The 17876-nt window shown below is 53.1% G+C and overlaps 7 protein-coding genes across 7 annotated transcripts; 5 read left to right on the top strand and 2 right to left on the bottom strand.

Moving 5' to 3' along the window:
• Nucleotides 1-297: 297 nt before the first annotated feature.
• BO94DRAFT_486040 (PAP2 domain protein) lies at nucleotides 298-2620 on the top strand. Its single transcript, XM_025608995.1, has 5 exons — nucleotides 298-602; nucleotides 675-891; nucleotides 971-1741; nucleotides 1831-2321; nucleotides 2394-2620. Exons 1-5 carry the CDS (start codon nucleotides 545-547, stop codon nucleotides 2456-2458), a joined length of 1602 nt encoding a protein of 533 aa, XP_025470970.1. The 5' UTR covers nucleotides 298-544; the 3' UTR covers nucleotides 2459-2620.
• A 712-nt stretch (nucleotides 2621-3332) lies between these two features.
• Nucleotides 3333-6761, top strand: BO94DRAFT_554017 (SUMO protease ULP1; the record flags this gene model as incomplete). Its single annotated transcript, XM_025613690.1, has 1 exon — nucleotides 3333-6761. One exon carries the CDS (start codon nucleotides 3333-3335, stop codon nucleotides 6759-6761), a length of 3429 nt encoding a protein of 1142 aa, XP_025470969.1.
• An 828-nt stretch (nucleotides 6762-7589) lies between these two features.
• On the bottom strand, nucleotides 7590-8822 carry BO94DRAFT_572702 (glycoside hydrolase family 16 protein; the record flags this gene model as incomplete). The annotated part of the gene is made up of 1 exon (XM_025614934.1): nucleotides 7590-8822. The coding sequence occupies one exon, from the start codon at nucleotides 8820-8822 to the stop codon at nucleotides 7590-7592; it is 1233 nt and encodes a 410-aa protein (XP_025470968.1).
• A 1802-nt stretch (nucleotides 8823-10624) lies between these two features.
• Nucleotides 10625-12654, top strand: BO94DRAFT_324695 (uncharacterized protein). Its single transcript, XM_025606924.1, has 2 exons — nucleotides 10625-11575; nucleotides 11627-12654. The coding sequence occupies exons 1-2, from the start codon at nucleotides 10825-10827 to the stop codon at nucleotides 12373-12375; spliced, it is 1500 nt and encodes a 499-aa protein (XP_025470967.1). The 5' UTR covers nucleotides 10625-10824; the 3' UTR covers nucleotides 12376-12654.
• Nucleotides 12655-13008: 354 nt separating this feature from the next.
• BO94DRAFT_486026 (putative HIT finger domain protein) lies at nucleotides 13009-14590 on the bottom strand. Its single transcript, XM_025608994.1, has 4 exons — nucleotides 14346-14590; nucleotides 14023-14281; nucleotides 13793-13974; nucleotides 13009-13738 (listed from the first exon to the last, which is right to left on the bottom strand). The coding sequence occupies exons 1-4, from the start codon at nucleotides 14381-14383 to the stop codon at nucleotides 13084-13086; spliced, it is 1134 nt and encodes a 377-aa protein (XP_025470966.1). The 5' UTR covers nucleotides 14384-14590; the 3' UTR covers nucleotides 13009-13083.
• Nucleotides 14591-14776: 186 nt separating this feature from the next.
• BO94DRAFT_621631 (oxidoreductase, short chain dehydrogenase/reductase family) lies at nucleotides 14777-15931 on the top strand. The gene is made up of 5 exons (XM_025617013.1): nucleotides 14777-14944; nucleotides 14996-15264; nucleotides 15403-15546; nucleotides 15597-15714; nucleotides 15805-15931. Exons 1-5 carry the CDS (start codon nucleotides 14897-14899, stop codon nucleotides 15892-15894), a joined length of 669 nt encoding a protein of 222 aa, XP_025470965.1. The 5' UTR covers nucleotides 14777-14896; the 3' UTR covers nucleotides 15895-15931.
• A 275-nt stretch (nucleotides 15932-16206) lies between these two features.
• BO94DRAFT_532151 (putative endo-1,3(4)-beta-glucanase) lies at nucleotides 16207-17586 on the top strand. The gene has a single exon (XM_025611063.1). The coding sequence runs from the start codon at nucleotides 16258-16260 to the stop codon at nucleotides 17491-17493; it is 1236 nt and encodes a 411-aa protein (XP_025470964.1). The 5' UTR covers nucleotides 16207-16257; the 3' UTR covers nucleotides 17494-17586.
• The last annotated feature ends 290 nt before the right edge of the window (nucleotides 17587-17876 follow it).

Below are 17876 nucleotides of genomic sequence, written 5' to 3'. Positions count from 1 at the left end.
ATCAATGGAAGTACGAAGGCACTGGTAGATATACGTAGCAGTACACTTCACACGAAGATTCAACTCCATGTATCATGCTCGTATACTGTTCAATCTAGCATCTAAATACTGAGATGTCATAGCTGTACGGACTACGGAGTGCGACGGACCATGATAAGGACGGTCGTTGAGCGCAGTCTACAAATCATACTCGCTTGTTCCGCCATTTAGTTGACTAAATTCTTACCTCAGCCGCGAGCGGCTCCCCGAATGCTGAGTGGTTGAACAAACCACGACCGCATCGACCGCCAAGATCATGACCTTTTTCGCGATAACGCCGGACAAACATGACCTAGTCCACCGTGATTTACTCCTCGAGTTTCTCTTTACTTTTTGACGACAATCCCTGAACGCCCCAAGTTTCATTGCCTGCTTCCGACCAGCCCATCCCTCAATGATCCCCTCGGCGCGTTGATACATCCATCTGTTGGGAATCGTATGGGGGAAGTTGCAGCTACGCCATCACGCTAATTGAATCGGCTGCCTTCACCGGACAAACAACGTCATGATGGGCAATGGGAAGAATGGCCAGCCGGATGCTGGGCTGAAAAGCCTTGATCATTGTACGTGGTGGTTGTCGTCAGAGATCATACTATTCTACAAGGCTAACGGCAACCTGTGATCGTCCGCATCAGACCGGAACCAGCTTCCCTACTGGCGATACTGGCCACGACAAAAGCTTCTCCCGCTGATTCGATATGAGACACCATATCTAGCCTGGTTCCAAGAGAGGATTCGCACCCCGGCCCTCGACTCCTACTTTGCCTTCACAGCCAATCTGGGTACACATACTTTTTTCATGGTCTTTCTGCCGATCCTCTTCTGGTGCGGCTATGCGAGCTTAGGACGCGGGTAGGTATTCAAGACGAACCAACAACGTGGAGGCAAATCTACATGGCCATGGAAGGGCTAACGACCTTAACCTTCTTAGGATGGTGCACCTTCTGGCTTCGGGGGTATTCTTCAGTGGCTTCATCAAAGACTTGCTATGCCTACCGCGGCCTCTGTCCCCTCCTCTTCAACGGATAACAATGTCCGGCTCCGCAGCGTTAGAATACGGGTTTCCTTCGACCCACTCTACCAATGCGGTTTCGGTTGCGGTGTATGCGCTCTCACTCTTGAACTCTCCCGAAGCGACTCTGGGCCCTCAGGCCAACTTCATTCTCCAAGCCATAACGTACCTCTACGTCATATCGATAGTTCTGGGTCGCCTGTACTGTGGAATGCACGGGTTTTCCGATGTCATCACGGGCTGTCTTCTTGGGGCTTTTCTCGCCTATCTACAGTATACGTTTGGGCCCGTTATTGACGAGTATGTCCTGGCTGCAACCGGGAAGGGTGTCACACTAGTGGTCCTGTTGATCCTGGGGCTGGTTCGTGTGCATCCGGAGCCTGCCGACGATTGTCCTTGTTTCGACGATAGTGTGGCTTTTGCAGGTGTGATGGTTGGCGCACAGGTGGCTTACTGGCATATTGCAAAGTCAAGTATGGGGTTGGATGAGCCTGTGCCAGCTAGAGTCCCATTTGAATTCGAGCGCATAGGAGCGGTGAAGACGGCTTTGCGACTCATCATTGGCGTACTGGTGCTCTTCACATGGCGAGCCCTCACCAAACCATTCCTACTCCGAGTTCTGCCGCCTGTCTTCCGGGGCCTGGAGAAGCTGGGTCTTATCCTTCCCCGGAGATTCTTCACGAACGCTTCGTAAGTCTTACTATCGTACCACTGGTCAGGAAAGAGAGAGGGTGTAGATTGGGGGATCGATGGGCATACTAACGTACCGAACAAAACAGACAATACACGAAAGTCCCATCCCAGCTCAGGGATCACGAAGTGCTGCCGGGATTCTCAGAGATCCCCTCGATTATCACCACTATCCGTCATCCCAGGCGGCGAGCCATTTCAATTGGCCCCCAATCGGAAGCCGATGCCTATGAGACCTTGGCATACCGTGAGAAACGCAGACGGGAAAGTCTTTCAACGGGTAACCGAGCATCTCCTATTACAGATGCTGGTGGTCACAATTCGCCTGTCCCGGAACACGATCCCCCTAAATTGTCGCGAAAACAATCCAAGCTACACGAGTACGAGAATATGATGGGTACCGGTGCTCCTGGTCTGGCGACGTCTGTCGATGTTGGCTCGCAAGACACCTCTTCCACGGTTCCCTTCCCCGAGTTCGATTCGGGAATCGAGGCCGACGAGAAGGAAGTGTTTTCGCAGATTAAACGGCCCCGGGTGCGGTATGATGTCGAAGTAGTCACGAAGCTTGTTGTATATTCTGGTAGGTGATCCCCGCGGAGTCCACGAGGTGCTGTGGGTGTATGTTCTATAGATGCTGACGATGTCGGGCTAGGAATTGCGTGGATTGTGATGGAGGGAGCGCCTCTACTCTTCGATCGGATAGGGCTGGCGGCATAGTAGCAGGATGGGTCCGACTGCCACCGACCGTTTCGATTCTGTAACCTTTTCCCCTTGTTTTTACGGTTCAGCGGGCTGGACTCAACAAGTCCTTGTTGTAACATAGCTGCCGTTCTTGTACATAGACCGTTGATGATCGTTTTAAATGTTGGAATTTCTCAGAAATGGGTCCTTTCTAGATATATCGTGTACTTGTAGGTGTGCAGTGTACGGAGTACGGAGTAGTTACGGGGTATATACATTATGCTCGGAGGATAGGATGGAACTGGTCCATGGGACCAGGGGTTACACAGTCCATGGCCAATGGCGCGCCCTGCACCCGGGGCCATAGTTCTCTGGGATTGGCGTTCCAGCTGGAGGGAAACCCCAGCAGAGGAGAAGGGGAATAGACTGAGGCGTGCACCGCACGTGATGCCCCCGATGGGGGATAGTGGAAGCCAAGCTCCCGAGGATCGTTCATCATTATTGTTCTTGTCCCTTCGTCTTCTCCGACGTGCCCATCGCCGGCGGCCTCACTTTCTCCCCTCCATTGCGCCTACCTCCCCCCTCGTCCGCCGCTCCCACCCACACCTTCCCATGGAGCTCCAATTCACTGCGGCGACCAGCGCGACCTTTACCAGCACCATGGCAGCCGCCCATGGCCCTCAGTGAATGCCTTTGTTTTGATCCCACTTTCCCTCTCGCCCACCTCGTCGCCAGTCTTCTTCTCTTCTTTCTTCTTCTCTTCCCTCTCCTTCTTCTCTTCTTCCTCACCACCCATCTTTCCCGCGTTTACGTCGAGCGTTATAGCAGCTTCTGCGAATTCTCCACGTCAGCGACCAAACCAATTCTAAGTCTACTACAAAGCACCTTTCTACCAATCTTCTATTTCACCATGTCTGGCGTTGTTGCAACCCAGCAACCCAGCATGGAGAACTTTGATATGCAGGACGTGAGCATGCTTACCTCGGACACTACGCGTGTCGAGGCCATCGACCCCTCCGATGATCCCATGGATTGTACCCCGGATATCCCAGAGTCTGACAACGAAAAGCAGCCCGCAGAGCAATCCGTTTCTCCTCTCTATCAACTCCGCTCGGTGAAGCTTTCTGGCAAGCCGATTGCGGTGAGATTGGATGGACAAGGCAACAAAGTCAATTCGTCCATCCCCCTCCGTACTCCCTTCATCCGACCTGACCACCGATTCTCCCCGAAATCTCGCAGCTCGACCTATACTGGCGCTGAAGGCCAATCTAACGGCTATCGTCTCCCGCGACCTGAGACTAAGTATGTCTCGCAGCCGGCGTTTTTGCAAAATAATCTGGGTACCAGTAACTTTCGATCTACCGGCTTTGACCGCAGCACTTGGACCCTGGGCAACAGACCCCTCACTGGCCCCTCGCGCGTTGGATATGCCAATGGCACTAACAGCCTTCTTCGAGGCAAGTCTACTACAGACAAGAACCTCTTCCGTACCACTTCGAGCTTTGCGAATTTTTCTCTCCCCCCCCATTTGACTCGCAATTTGATTGCAGACGCCGAGTTCTCCCGTGCGACTTCTGGCCTTGCGCACATCTCGCTCAATTCCACTCTTCCCCGCAAGAGACCTTTGGAGGATAATGAAAGTGCTTCTGTGCAGCACAGTGTCCCGCAGGTTGACAATGTCGTCCTTTCTAAATTTCGTTGCGTTAAGCCAAACAGCTTTGCACATGTTGCTAGCCCCGCTGAGAGTGAACTCCCGCCAGGATCTCCGATGGATATTGACACGCCTGAGCAAAAGGAGCCCCAGCCAAATGTGCCTACGACCTTCGATAAGATTGAACCCGATAGCCCCCTTTCTCACAAAGTGTGTCCAATGGACGTCACTGAAGGCGCTCGTGATTATTCGAGCAGCTTGAACACCCATTATATGCCTGGGGCATGGCCAGACTCAGTGCCGCCTCATGATTCTTTCAATGTTACCCCCCTCCCAGGAAGTCCAGTCATAGCAATGATGTCCGGTGCTTTGATGCCATCTGATAGCATGGAATTGTCCGATGTCGAAGACAACATGGCCATTGAACCTGTTATTCAGGAAATCCAACAGGAGCCTCTTTCGCCCTGGCACACCTACTGGACAGCCTGGCAGAACTCTTTCCAGAATGTTTTTACTGTTCCCGCCGGGGTTACCCAGTCGTTCTCCCATGCAGTCCGGACTGCCGTCACTGTTGTTGGCGCCGCCAAACGACGCGTGTGTGAAGTCTGGCATCGGCGCCGCACTCAGCCTGGACGTCGCCAACCACCTTCCCCTCGTGGATCTCCGCCGCGTGTGAAATTTCGTGGTCTATCTCCAGAACAGCAGCAGCGTATGAGACGCGAGCATCGACTGAGAGCCAGAGGAAATAGTCCACCCATCAATCTTCCTTTCCCCGATTTGTCTTATATTCCCGACTTTCCTGCTAAGGCTGAGTCCTCACCCGCCACCGAGTTTCACAAACAGTCAAATGAACTCGTTACTAAGGAGCCTCGTGACTCCGTATCTCGGAAGCCAAGTGCTTCTGGATCTCCCAAGAAAAGACAAGCTTCCAAGCGGCGCGATCATCCGGCCCAACATGAAAGATCCTCCAGGGCTTCTCGCTCCCCTACCAAACAGTCGAAGCCAAGAGAAGCCGGACCTGTTGGTATTCGCAAGCGGTTGCCCTTCTCACCTGATAAACGTGCCGAGCGTGCCAAGCGTGCCAAGGAAAATTCTGCTGTGTGGAGGGCGCTCATGTCTGGCGACCAGGAAGAGATCAAAAGAGCCGGCGGCGAATTGATTGCATTGCGCGAACGCGAAGCTTCCGCCCAGAACCAGCAGCCGAATGAACTTTCCATGGTCGAGAACAAAACCGGATCCGAAGGATCTACAAAGTTGACTCAGCTTGCGAATCTCGAGTCTCGTTCCCCTACCGCAGCTGATCAAATTGAAACGAAGAAATCTATGGAACTGAACGAGCACACCACCTTGAAGGCCGCATCGCCTATTGCAGTTGAAAAAGAACCGAAGAAGTTTCTCAAATCGAAGAAAAATGCCAACGCCATGGCCCGAGCAGATATTGCATATGACAACGAAACGAAGAGCCCTCAGCAGACGACTGATGCCTCGCCGCACAGCGTCCCGAAGAAGCCGAAGTTCAAGCGCAAGGTTTGCTTCCGCGAGCCTGTGGTGGCCGAGTACATCGACGATACACGAGACTGGACTGAGCTGGACCCTGACTTGGCACCACATCTCAATGAAGCGCTTGACCTCGAAGACACTACTACGAACGATAGCTCAGCTACCGGAACAATCACTAGAACGAAGAAGACCGAAACGCGATCCGATCAGAAAGAAAACGTGCCGCCCGCGCCCGAGCTTGACGAGCCTAGCCTTGACCCGTGGTCTCAGCCTTTCGAATACCCCCTTGGAAGACCGGTTTCAGCTGTCCGTCTATTCTATCCCGTCCAACAGCCCATCCCCGACGGCCGAACCGAGTCTGTGTATGCCGCGCGCTGGAAAGAAATCGAAGAGGAACAAAAGAAGAGGGAGCTACCATCTCGTGTCAAACCTGATGGACCAGCTGTACGACCCCTCTCTTCTGAATGGGAGGCGCGTATTAAACATTTGGAAAATAGGAGCGTCCCCGTCGCGCGAAAGGTCGCCGCCACCCTATCCGGTGACCCATTGACGAAGAAAGACCTCGCGACGTGCTACACCCAGGGCGACTGGTTGAACGACGAAATCATCAATTCATACCTCGCGCTGATCGTCGATTACCTCCGCCGCAAAAACCACAACGCCGGGCGGCACGACAAGCCACGCTTCCACGCCTTCAACTCCTTTTTCTTTTCCAATCTACGTGATAAGGGGTACGAGTCGGTGGCGCGGTGGGCGAAGCGGGCGAAGATTGGGGGGCCACTCCTCCTCGACGTAGACACTGTCTACATCCCGGTCCACAACAACCAACACTGGACCTTGGTTGTTGTACGACCTGTCGAGCGCTCGATCGAGCACTTCGATTCACTGGGGGCCCTGTCTCGCCGCCACATCGCGGTGGTCAAAACCTGGCTCCGCGGCGAGCTGGGCCCCCAGTATGTCGAGGAGGAGTGGCGGGTATTGCCGTCCCTGTCCCCCCAGCAAGACAACGGTTCGGACTGCGGGGTCTTCCTCCTCTCGACCGCCAAGGCAGTGGCCATCGGCTTGGAGCCACTGTCTTACGGTGCGGCAGATACTCCCCTGCTGCGCCGTAAGATAGTGGCCGAGCTGATGGCCGGCGGTCTGGAGGGGGAGTTTGACCCCGCCCTGGGCGGACAAGTCTTGCTGTGAGGGGACGGGGACGGCGGAGGAGGAGGGGAGGGGAGAAGGGTGGGTTTGTATTTAACAAACCAAAAAAAACCAAAAAAAAAGAAAAGAAAAGAAAAGAAAAGAAAAGAAAAAGGAGAGGGGGAAACCCACCAAAGTAAAAAAGGGAAAAACCTCATCCTGTCCTGATGTTTGTGTTTGTGTCTGTGTCTGTCTGTGGGTTCTGTTTGCGCTTTGGGGGTGCCTGCTTTGCGGGTTTCGGTTCTGGGTTTTGGGTTGGGATTCTGGGTTGGGAGTTTGTTTGGGGCACAGGAGAGAGCGTGGGAAGGGGCCAAGGGGGCATGGCTTGCATTTGTATGAGTGAACTTGTCAGCGTTGAGCATTGTCTTGTTTGGATACCCCGTCAGTCGAGCTAAAGCTCCTGACATGCATGTTTATGGATTGTTTTGGGATTGAGCAAGGAGCATGGAACGGGGAATTGGGAATTGGGAAGTCGGGGAGTTGGGATGGATGACTGGGATCGAGCATGTATCTACTTGCCTCTATTCTTCTGTACAGGGCCGACTGAGCCAGACGATTTGTATCGAGGCAATTGCATGAGTAACAATCTATCACTACTACTACACTATTATGGATCCAATGGTAAAACAGTAGACTGGTTCCGAGCGTAGGACTAGCTTGGACTGAGATACGGGATCAAAGAATCGAGAGAGCGACATGACCATCGACCATCTACAACTGCTGTGCTGCTACGGGGGTGTCTGGTAACAGAACGACAGTAGACTATGATTCGTGGCATAAGACTAGGAGGAGACTCTAGGATACCGGATCAAAAGCAACGATGACAAAACCTCACACATGCTGCCACTGGTCAATCCAACAGGGTCTTTGGCATCCGCCACTCTTCTTCCCTGTCCGGGGCTCAATATGGGCACGCGGAACCTCTGCTGCACTGTGTCGGGCCAAGTTGTCATCTCCCATCGAAGTGTGATCCAGCGGCCGTCGATAATGATCCCTGTGTCCGGGGTGGTCCTTGATCGGAAGATCCTGATCGGCTTTGGTGACATTGTACACCAGCTCGATCCACTCAATGCCCATGTACACACTGTCCCCGATTCTCATATCACCAGACCAATTACCTCCATTACTCCAGAGGTTCATCGCAACGATACTCGGACGGTTCGGAATGGAGTAAGTACTATTGCTCTGCAACAGCCCATCGGCATACCATGCCGACAGATTAGGCAACCAATCCAAGCGATGCGTGGCCCACGACGTCCACGGCGTCGACAAATTAACAATCGAACTTGCTCCCGGAATGAGCGTATCTGAGATAGGATCGTAATCCGGCTGATTGGCATAATGAACGGTATGGGGATCCTCGGACGTCAGGATCTCAATATCCGACTCGCAGACCGCGGAACGATAGGTGAAGATACCGGCACAGCTTCCTCGGGGCACTGAATTTCGAGCTTCCGCGGCAGTAGTGGCTATATCAGTATTGGGAACCGCTGCCTGCCGCACAATGGCATCCCTCGACATCATCCGCAGTCGCAGCCGAAGCGAACAGTGATAGATGTAACCGAACAAGCCTTCCACTTCGGCGGTGGAGGCATGATCTGCGAAACGGGTTGTGCGGAGCACAAGGGATGACGACCGCGGGTTGCTTGATGAGCTGGATGGGTCTTTGAGGAGGAAGACGTTGCGGTCTGTGTTCACCATGGGCACGGGGCTGATGGGAGTGGCGCCTCGCTTCCAAGTCTGGGCATGCCAGTCCCGGTTGAAGGGGGATTTGGAAAGAGGGTAGGTTTGAAGGTTGGAGGAGTCGTGGGGATTGGCGGGGTTTGTTTGCGTGGTCTCGATTCCTTGTGGGAGGGTAACGTTACGGAAATCCCAGAATTTGTAGTGTGTGAAGTAGCCTGGATCTGGTCCGGTGGTGAGGTAGCAGTCACAGAGAGAATGAGGGTTGTTGGTGGATTTGTTGTTGGTGGGTTGGGTTGTGGGTGGTTGTGGTATGGATAGAGCGGTTGTGGTGGTGGCTAGGAGGGAGAGACTAGGCAGGAGGAAGTGAAAGACGAGCTTCATCTTGATTATATGGATGGATGGTTTGGTATGAATAATAGGGGTGAAGAGGGAGTCTGGAGGGCGCTGTGAGGTCAATTGAGTGTGTGATGGAGGGTGGATGGGATCGGTTGACATGGAAGGTGCGTCATGGCGGTCACTTCCATGCAAAGGAGCTTGCTGGATTCATTTATAGACTGGGGGTGGTTGCTGAGTTATTCAGTCAGCTGTTAGTGATTGGTAGTATTAGATACAGAGGAAACTTAGCTGTTGGAACAATATCCAAACTGGCCCACTTTGTATGGCGATGGATGTCCCCCAGAATCACTTTTGGACACCCCAGCGTTTTCGTGTATCATTTTGGTCATGGAAAGGTCGGTGGAAGCTTGAGGGTAACGGTAGTGATAATAAGTGTGAGTCTATGATATGGTTGCGAAACTGGTGCTGTTTGTGTTTGTTGGTCAATGATATAGTTCGGTATAGCTGCGCTGGACAGAGTCATGATATCTGGCTAATCTCTGCTTCGGAATCCAGTACTTGGATCTACTAGGTTCGTCAACACATTTTATTGTCTTCATAGTTGGCTACTTGCCTTGATTCATCACAAGAAGACACAGATTCCGATTGATTTTTGACCTACAAATTCTGTCCAGGTTGCCAAGGAACTCACATCGAAACATAATGCAACGGATAGTATCCGTTGTACCCAGCGATCGATATGTAAAAATATCAGCCCTGCTACTCCTGTGGCTTCGTGAACAGCTTTTCGTTCTGACGATTTGAACAAGCGGGCATGAGATTGCAGTGCAAGAACTACTACCATGTAGATACAGAGGACAGCAACTGATCAAAACATGTCAGAAACGATTCGAAGATCAGAATGTGCTTTCAGGCAAATCACAGAGCCATGCCACGATCGGCCATTCGTTCTAAGGTGAGAGAGCCATCTAGATAGCCCCTCTAATGAGCAATCATCACTCATCCTCTGACAGCTGGCCGTGCCACGCTGTACTGCTGTAGCCCAAGACACCAATAGCAGGTACTCCTTCCAAACAGAAGCCCACAGCAGCATCTATTCGTTGGACGTCTCAGATGCTTCACTCAAGCGAGGGGCCCAGTTGAAAGGAAGCATCTTCGCATGTGGAGGGCGTGCCGACTACGGAGTAAGTAAAGTATGTGGATGCCAGTTGCACCGTTGTCCCGAGCATACTGTGTTTCTTGGATATTGAGGCACTGATTACTCGAGTCAGCAATGCACTTGATCCATGTCAAACGAGGCGCATCCATCTCCGTGGAGAATGAGGCCTTTTGTTCTGTTCTCGTTGTGTATCCAATCTTACCGAGACGGTATATAGAACCAGCCTGCCCATGATGACGCTAAGGCCTTGCCAGAGGTTATTTGTGGCCTCCAATCAACGAGCGAGGCCCCTCTCCAACACGGGTGGCGAGATAGCGCATAACAAGATTGATTGGCTGCCTTGCGTCAGCTGAATGCAGTGTGACTGCCAAGCCGCCGAGTTGCTGTGAGACGGTTTTGTCACCGATCGTATCGTGTATTGTCACCTCCGGCTCTCTCCAAAACATCCCCAATGGGCAAATATACACTATACAAATTCAGGATGAATGAAACTGGAGACAACTGATCTGATGCCGGAATATCATGATATTATAATCCAACCAAATGAATCATGCTGCCAGGGTTCTGCTGGTGGGACCGAAGTGGGCGGCCGGTAGTCAGGCGCCTTCCGGGTTGGGTGCCACGCAGGCCGCGAGGGGCCGCTTTTTGCCTGGAATCCAAATCTCACCCGTCGCTCGTCTGTCTGTCTCTTGCAACGCCCAGCCATCGTCTTTCCCATCCACCACCACCCAACCTAACTCATCGCAACCCCCCCCACAACCATCCTCGAACCGTCCCAAACCCGTCGACAAAATGTATGTCATATCAATCTGAACCCGTCGATGAGTGTTTGTATTTCCTCAACCACGCCTATTTAACGAACGACCGCGTCTCCCCCTTTCGCCCGTCATGACCACCACCCTCGAACGCAGTCTCTCTCGCACGTCGAGCATGTCCATACCCGTCTCCAGCCCTAGGCTATCTCTCATCCACGAAAGCACTCCTCCGGCCCTCACAGACCCAACCCTATCGCACATTCACGACCGCCTGACCCTCTTGGATTCCCGCTTGCTCGAGCTGCGCTCCAGCGTGCTGACAAAGGATGGCTACGTTGACCGACGCAACCGCGAAGACGAACACATCCGCCGCGAATTCGAAGCCAACCGCTCCGTCTCCAACCGGATCGACCTGAACGTGGTGGCATTGAAGACGGATTTCGACCAGCTGAAGTCCGGGATTTCCCAGCTCAAGTCCAGCATCGGCCAGAACGGCAACGAGACCGTTTTCCTTCGTAGCGACGTCGACCGCTTGTCCAAGAATGTCGATCAGATTCAGTCCGATATTGAGCACCTGCAGACCGACGTATGCGGATGTCGCGTGGAGATCAGCAAACTCCACGCGACCATCAGTCAACTTCGCACGGATCTGATCACTCTACAACATGAAACGTCGCGACATCTGACTTCGGTGTTCAATCGGTTCTCCCTCATTGAGGCCCGGATGAAGCACTCCGAGCGGGTCCGTTTCAACTCGTTGGCCCATACGACACATGCCCCGATCACGCCTGTTCCGGTTGTCGAAGATGCCGGATCGTTACAATGGCCCGAATACTTCCCTCGCACTGTGTGGCGGTTCTGGTGTTTAAAAAAACGAAGTCGGAGTAAGTGCAGCATACTGTGCACCGGATGAAGAAGCGTCTAACAAATATCAGTTAACCGGTTGGTGCAACTGGCCGAATTCTATCAGCTTGGAGGATATGAGTACTGGGGCCGTATGCATCAGGAGCAGTCGCTGTTTGCCAGCGATAGCGACTCGAGCGATTCCAGTGACTATCCATCCAATCTGAGCCGAGCGGAAGCCGTTCGCTTGTATCCCGAAGCCGCACACCAGGCCTTGGCTGCAACCCTGGGGCTGGTATATTATAAGATTCGAAATGAAGTGGGCGAAGCGCCGAATGCTGCCATACCTCGTCCACCCAAGCGCCAGCAGGAAGAGGTCGTTTCCGCGACCTCTAGCACCAAGGGAAAGCCGGTCAAAATGGCACGCCCACCAACCATGTCTCCGACTACGTTGAAGAGACTCGTCACTGGACCCTCTCTGGAGTCCAAGTCTTTGACTTCTGAAGAATCGGACAAGCTTGGCTGGAATGCCCACTCCGACATGTCGGATGACACTATGAGCAAGCTCCGTGGGATTGTTTCCGATGAAGTCGGGACATTGCTTCGGGCATTGGAGCGAGGCCGCATCCGGCTCAAGTCCAATCGCTCAGAGCGGACGAATCTGTCGCCCACGGAGTCCAAAGCCAGCTCTCGCAACGGCAAGGCCATTGAGGGTGATGAGCCAACCTTGCCGAACACGATCGCCACTGAGATCGTGCCTATTTCCTCGAGTAACGCCGAGAAGATGGAAGACCACGAGCTTCCAGACACCGCGTCTGATGCTACGAGCCCACTGACTTGATCGGCTGTTGGCATTCTTCCATCAGAACTACACACTGCAGTTGTGTATCTCTCCCATGTCGCACTGAGACTGCCCAACGTCTGCACCGCAGAGGTTAGGTACTAGCTGCGAGGTCATTCCCTGCCAGGCTTAGTCGCGCCATCGATCAATCGAGGCTGCGGAGCCGCTGGACCGGTCTACTTAGTATCAGAGGGCTCAGGCGACACTGTTCGCTGTTCGCAAGCGGTTATACAAGCCGAAGCCGCTTGATATAGGCTTTTCAAGCCACCGACACGTGTGAGCAACATTTTTTATATACAGGCCAATGGCCATTGATCTAGGCTTCCAAGCCATCTACGGACGTGATACCCGGGACAATTCGACAAGCATCGGATGGCGTCCTGATGTTTCTGGCATAAGGTTCATGTGATACCCCATGGAGTTATTTGTTTGGGTTTAGCGTATATACATTTGGATTGAATTGGGCACAATTGACCGTGAGGTTGACCAAGCAGAGCTCGATCCAGTCGAACGGGTCGGATCCCCGAGTAGCTACGTATGCGCATCGGTTCGTGACCTCGCTGCCTACAGACTGTCGAGTCATCCGGTGACAACTAGAGAAGCGGAAGTAATGAGCGTTCCATCGGCTCTGTGGTTAGAATTATGAGCAAAAGGTAAATGTACAAGTATCCCGTCATGACTGCATGCTGCCGCAGTCATATAGATTGTCTATGCCGCGGCCGAAGGTTCGAACAGATCCTTCTGGAGCACTTCCAGCACCTTTTTTTCGTCGACGCCGCCTAGGTCGATGGCACCGGGGGGTAATTGGGTGTCCTCTTCGGCGGCATCTTCGCTGGTGTCGTCTGGAGACTGGTGCGTGCGGAGGTAGTCTTCCTCGAGCAGATACTTGGGGTCTTCCTGTGCCTGTAGAGTATCCGGCGAGTCTGGCAGGGCGTAGATTGTAGGGAACTCCAAGACGGTGTGACCACGTAGGGCGGCTGTGATGGACATTTTCGGGGACAGGGGGATCAGAACGGGTTGCTTTGTAGTGGTCCGCGGACGATGGAGGTAGAAATAGACGTCGCGGTGCGGAGTGGGTTGTAGTGTATCTGTAGTCTCTGGCTGAGTGTCTGGAATGTCTGGCGCGTTTGTCGGCTGGGGTGTATTATCCGTAGTCGATGCTGGATCCTGTGCTGCATCCGGAGAGGGCTCAAGTTCCTGCTCTGGCTTCTCTCCCGTCTGCGTCTGCTCTGCATTATCCTCCTTTGGCCGAGGAAGCACTCGATCATGAGAATCCGCAATAGTCGACGTCTCGGTACAATTCCTCATCTTCTTCTCCCCATCGCCCATGATCCACTCGACCGTCCAAATCAAACACTGGTTCCTGCACACGTCAGCCAATGCCCTCCCAACCAAAGAACAAAAGCAAGGAACATACTTAGCCAACCACCTCGACCCATTACTCCTATTCCGACTCATCCCCTTTGGCGCTCTAACAACCTTGACCCCCGCGCTCTCCACCCGTCTCATGAACCCCATTTCCCCCTTTGTCACACCACCACCACCACCACCCTGCCCCCTCTTCCTCTTCCCATTCCCATTCCCCCCATTCCCAGGAGCCTCACTCCGCACCTCCCCATCCAACCCCACAACCGCCAAATCCCCTACATACCCAGCCTTCTCGCCCACATTAATCCCTCTATTCTCTGCGTCGCGTCCCGCCCGCTCAATCGAGCGCTCAATCCCGGTAATGAAGTTAAAGTCTCGATCGAAGGCAGCTTCCGTGGCAAGTTCGTTCCGTCGGAGGTAGGCCGCTGGGTCGCGGATGCCGGAACATTGGGACCAGAGTTTGTGGCGACGTGTGCAGGGGAGAGAGCATGTTCGGGTGTTGCATCGTGGACAGCGGTATTTGGGGGGTTGGATGTGGCTGTTCTTGTTAGTTAGTTGGTTGGGGTGGTGTGGTGCAGGATGGGTTGGGGATGGGGACGGACCAGATCGAGCAGAGGTCGGAGAGGGGGAGTTCGGACATTGTTGATGTGTCCGCTGGTGCGTTGGGTAGGGTGGTGTGGACGGAGTAGTATATTAAATAGAGGGATAGGAATGAGGAAGAGATGGAGATGGAGATGGAGATGCGGAGAGAAAAAAAGCTGGTTGAGAAATCTTATCAGCTGCTTATCGATAAGCTAGACCATGGATGCCTGGGGCAGACACAGACAGACGGACAATCCACCACCCCATGTGACTGAGTTAAAAAACATGATACACTATAGATACCAGAGGATATCCCTAGTATGGCCCCCTAGAACACCTATATAGTCACTATAATAATCTCAAAACAGTCCTGACTAATTGACCCCCCATTAAAGCTAAGAAGACCCATTTCCCCCGCTGATTTCTAATCTCGGCATGACAAGAAGCCCGACCCAAATGACGACATGAGATTATCTGAACTATAAGTATTCCCTTCTTTCATACGCTATCTTTATCCTCCTTATAACCCAATTTACCTTCTGCAACATCAAATCAACACTACACAACCAAAATGGCCACCAAACCCTTCGCCATCATCGCCGGCGTCGGCCCCGGAACTGTACATCCATCCCTCCCCCCCTACCAAAAACAAATACTAAACAATAAACAGGGCTCCTCCATCGCCCGCCTCTTCGCAAAATCCTACCCAGTAATCCTCCTCGCCCGCAACCCCCAAAACTACCAAAGCGTAGTCGACGAAATCAACTCCACCGGCGGCCAAGCCACAGGAATCAGCACCGATCTATCCGACTCCAAGGGCGTGAGGTCCACCTTCGAGCAAATCAAATCCCAATTCGGGAACGCGCCTCTCGCAGCAGCGGTGTTTAATTCGGGAGGCGGGTTCATCAGAAAACCGTTTTTGGAGTTAACGGAGGAGGAGTATGTCGGGGGGTTTGAGGGGCAGGGGTATCATTCTCTTCTCTTTTCCTTTTTTTTTTCCCCCTGATAGTACATTTGTGTGTTATTGAAAGGATGAAGGATTATTCTAACTACGGTATGAATGCTTGATGGATATAGGAAAGGAGGCTTCAACTTCGCCCAAGCAGTCCTCCCTCTCTTCCCTAGCGACACGAACGCAACTGCACCCGCAACGAAATACCCACCTACGTTGATTTTTACCGGCGCGACGGCTAGTCTGAAAGGGTCGGCGAATTTCGCCTCGTTCGCGGCGGGAAGTTCGCGTTGCGCGCGTTGGCGCAATCACTGGCCAGGGAGTTCGGGCCCAAGGGGATTCATGTCGCGCATGTGATTATTGATGGGGTGATTGATATTCCGAGGACGAAGGGGTGGGTGTTTGAGAAGGAGGATGCGAAGTTGGATCCGGGGGCTGTGAGTATCTTTTTTTCTTTTTCTTGGGAGGAGTGGGGGGGAAAGGGAAGGGGAGTAGTTGTGATAGGGGTGTGCTAATGGTGGTAATAGATTGCCGAGGCGTATTGGCATTTGCATACGCAGCCGCGGACTACGTTTGGGTTCGAGTTGGATTTGAGACCGTATGTTGAGAGGTGGTAGGTTGTCTTCTTGGTAAGTAAGTAGATGGGGTAGGGAGATGGGGGTCTGTGGTGGGCTGGGGATTGATAGCTGGAGGTATAACGGGGAAGGGGGATTGAGGGATGATTGGCATATGATAGGTCATTTGTGAATGAATGAATGCAATTGCTGTTCTGCGTATTTCAGAGTACTCAATAGAGAATGGTTCAGGATATGGTCATGGCTATACTTGGAATAAATATGGAGTAGTTAATGCACAACACTACTCCGTACCCGATGACTAATTTGCATAAATCCCCGTTCCATCCACTCATCTACATCCATCAAAGCTTCACTCCACCAACACCACACTACCACAACCACAACCACAACACAACCGCCACAATGGCATCATCCAACGATGCCACCGACTCACCACCCGATGACCCCTCCCCCATCTTCACCACCTTCCACCCTGGCGCCATAAACCCCGCCCTATTCCACAAGCCCGACTTCCTAACCCTCCACCTCCGCTGGGGCAGCCAACGCACCTGGACACGAGTCGCGCACGAACGCGCCCGCCTCACCATCCAAAAACAAATGTCCATGGTCCAACGACCCCTCACACAGCCCGAAACCGACTGCATAGTTGAACGAAGCACCCGACATCTCTACCACCAGGTGTTCGGTGTCCCGATTGGGATGCTCATCGGCGTGGTACGGAATATTCAAATCGTCAAGAAACACCCGACCTACCTGGACCTCTTCAAAGGGTTTGAGGAGAATCCTACACGGGAGGCATTCAATCTGGCCATGGATCGGTTTAAAGCGGCGGATCCGGTTGCGTATAGGAGGGCGATGTTCATTGGGGGAGTCCGTGTGTTGTGGTGGATGATGCTAGGCCAGTTCATGTGGAATCACTGGATTAATATGAGGAGTTTGATGAAGGCTTTGGCTGATGATAGGATGAAGACGTTTTTCGAGGATTATAAGAATGCCGTCAAGACGGCGGATGTGAGGGGCGTGGCGCCGGGGATCGTGCCGGCGATTTGGGAGAACCGGAGCAATTATCCGAAGGGGCAGATACCAGTGCAGGAGCAGGAGCAAGTGCAACAGAGGGATATTGTGTATGGGGGGTCCGGGTCGGATGAGGAGGCAACGAAGTTTGGGGCGAGTACGACGACTTGGGGGAGCCGAGAGGAGGAGGAGAAGATGAAGAAGGTGGAGGAACAGAGATCAAGACCGAGATGGTTTGGCCCGGATGGAGCTGGGACTCTTCCTCCTGCTGCTCGGGTTCGTGCCCCGGCTGTTCCTGAACCTAGTGAGGACAAGGGGGGTGTTTTCTGGGAGGATGAGGATGATGCTAGTCCTGTGGCGCCAGCGTATCGGGATTCGATCCCTGGGGAGAGTGCTTGGGACCGGATCCGGAGGCAGAATAATGGGGGTGCCTCGCAGCAGAGGCCGGTATCTAAGCCGGTGCAGTCGGATCCTGTCCCAGATAGGGACCATGGGAGAAGCAGTGAGCGCGAGCAGGCGCAGGCCGAGTTTGATAAGATGCTGGACAACGAGCGGAAGATGTCGACGGATGTTCTCCAGGGCACGCAGCAGAAGAATGGTGCCTGGTGGGGGAAATGGAACTGATCTGGATGTGTCCTTGTATGATAGATATCCCTTGTTCGATAGATGGGTTTGTAAATGCTAGCAGACTCCCCTCTGAGCGTATGACCAACAGTCGGTGAAGTCATAAATGTAATTTCTTAAGTTCTTCAACAAGCTTGGATGTACCAGGCACCGCGGTAGATCTACTATAGTGGTATTGCATGATAGAGATCCACGGCGATCCAATCGAAGCCTGGTGCGGCTTGAGCACGAACGATGCCCCATGCAGAATCCAAACAGATAGCACTAAGCAAAGCCAGATACGGCTCCAAGGGGGGTGGGTTTAAGGAAACCTGGTGATGAGGCGGTGTGTGCTTTATGACACTCGGATAGAGAGAGGCAGGTGGCAAAGAGGAAGGCACGTG

The sequence above is a fragment of the Aspergillus sclerotioniger genome (assembly GCF_003184525.1).
Source record: "Aspergillus sclerotioniger CBS 115572 chromosome Unknown BO94scaffold_5, whole genome shotgun sequence".
Lineage (NCBI taxonomy): Eukaryota > Fungi > Ascomycota > Eurotiomycetes > Eurotiales > Aspergillaceae > Aspergillus > Aspergillus sclerotioniger.
The sequence above is the reverse complement of the archived record's forward strand: the minus strand, read 5'-3'. Positions and strand labels throughout refer to the sequence as shown.

What these genes read in the sequence shown, in the direction of transcription:
- BO94DRAFT_324695 (XM_025606924.1), top strand. Translation starts at nt 10,825, where the DNA reads ATGACCACCACCCTCGAACGCAGTCTCTCTCGCACGTCGAGCATGTCC. An exon ending in TTTAAAAAAACGAAGTCGGA is followed by an intron (nt 11,576 to 11,626) that starts GTAAGTGCAGCA and finishes AACAAATATCAG; the next exon opens with TTAACCGGTTGGTGCAACTG.
- BO94DRAFT_486026 (XM_025608994.1), bottom strand. Translation starts at nt 14,383, where the DNA reads ATGTCCGAACTCCCCCTCTCCGACCTCTGCTCGATCTG. An exon ending in TCCGACCTCTGCTCGATCTG is followed by an intron (nt 14,282 to 14,345) that starts GTCCGTCCCCAT and finishes TAACAAGAACAG; the next exon opens with CCACATCCAACCCCCCAAAT. An exon ending in TGGGCGAGAAGGCTGGGTAT is followed by an intron (nt 13,975 to 14,022) that starts GTAGGGGATTTG and finishes GTGCGGAGTGAG; the next exon opens with GCTCCTGGGAATGGGGGGAA.
- BO94DRAFT_621631 (XM_025617013.1), top strand. Translation starts at nt 14,897, where the DNA reads ATGGCCACCAAACCCTTCGCCATCATCGCCGGCGTCGGCCCCGGAACT. An exon ending in CCGGCGTCGGCCCCGGAACT is followed by an intron (nt 14,945 to 14,995) that starts GTACATCCATCC and finishes AACAATAAACAG; the next exon opens with GGCTCCTCCATCGCCCGCCT. An exon ending in GGGTCGGCGAATTTCGCCTC is followed by an intron (nt 15,547 to 15,596) that starts GTTCGCGGCGGG and finishes ATCACTGGCCAG; the next exon opens with GGAGTTCGGGCCCAAGGGGA.
- BO94DRAFT_532151 (XM_025611063.1), top strand. Translation starts at nt 16,258, where the DNA reads ATGGCATCATCCAACGATGCCACCGACTCACCACCCGATGACCCCTCC.
- BO94DRAFT_486040 (XM_025608995.1), top strand. Translation starts at nt 545, where the DNA reads ATGATGGGCAATGGGAAGAATGGCCAGCCGGATGCTGGGCTGAAAAGC. An exon ending in GCTGAAAAGCCTTGATCATT is followed by an intron (nt 603 to 674) that starts GTACGTGGTGGT and finishes CGTCCGCATCAG; the next exon opens with ACCGGAACCAGCTTCCCTAC. An exon ending in TATGCGAGCTTAGGACGCGG is followed by an intron (nt 892 to 970) that starts GTAGGTATTCAA and finishes TAACCTTCTTAG; the next exon opens with GATGGTGCACCTTCTGGCTT.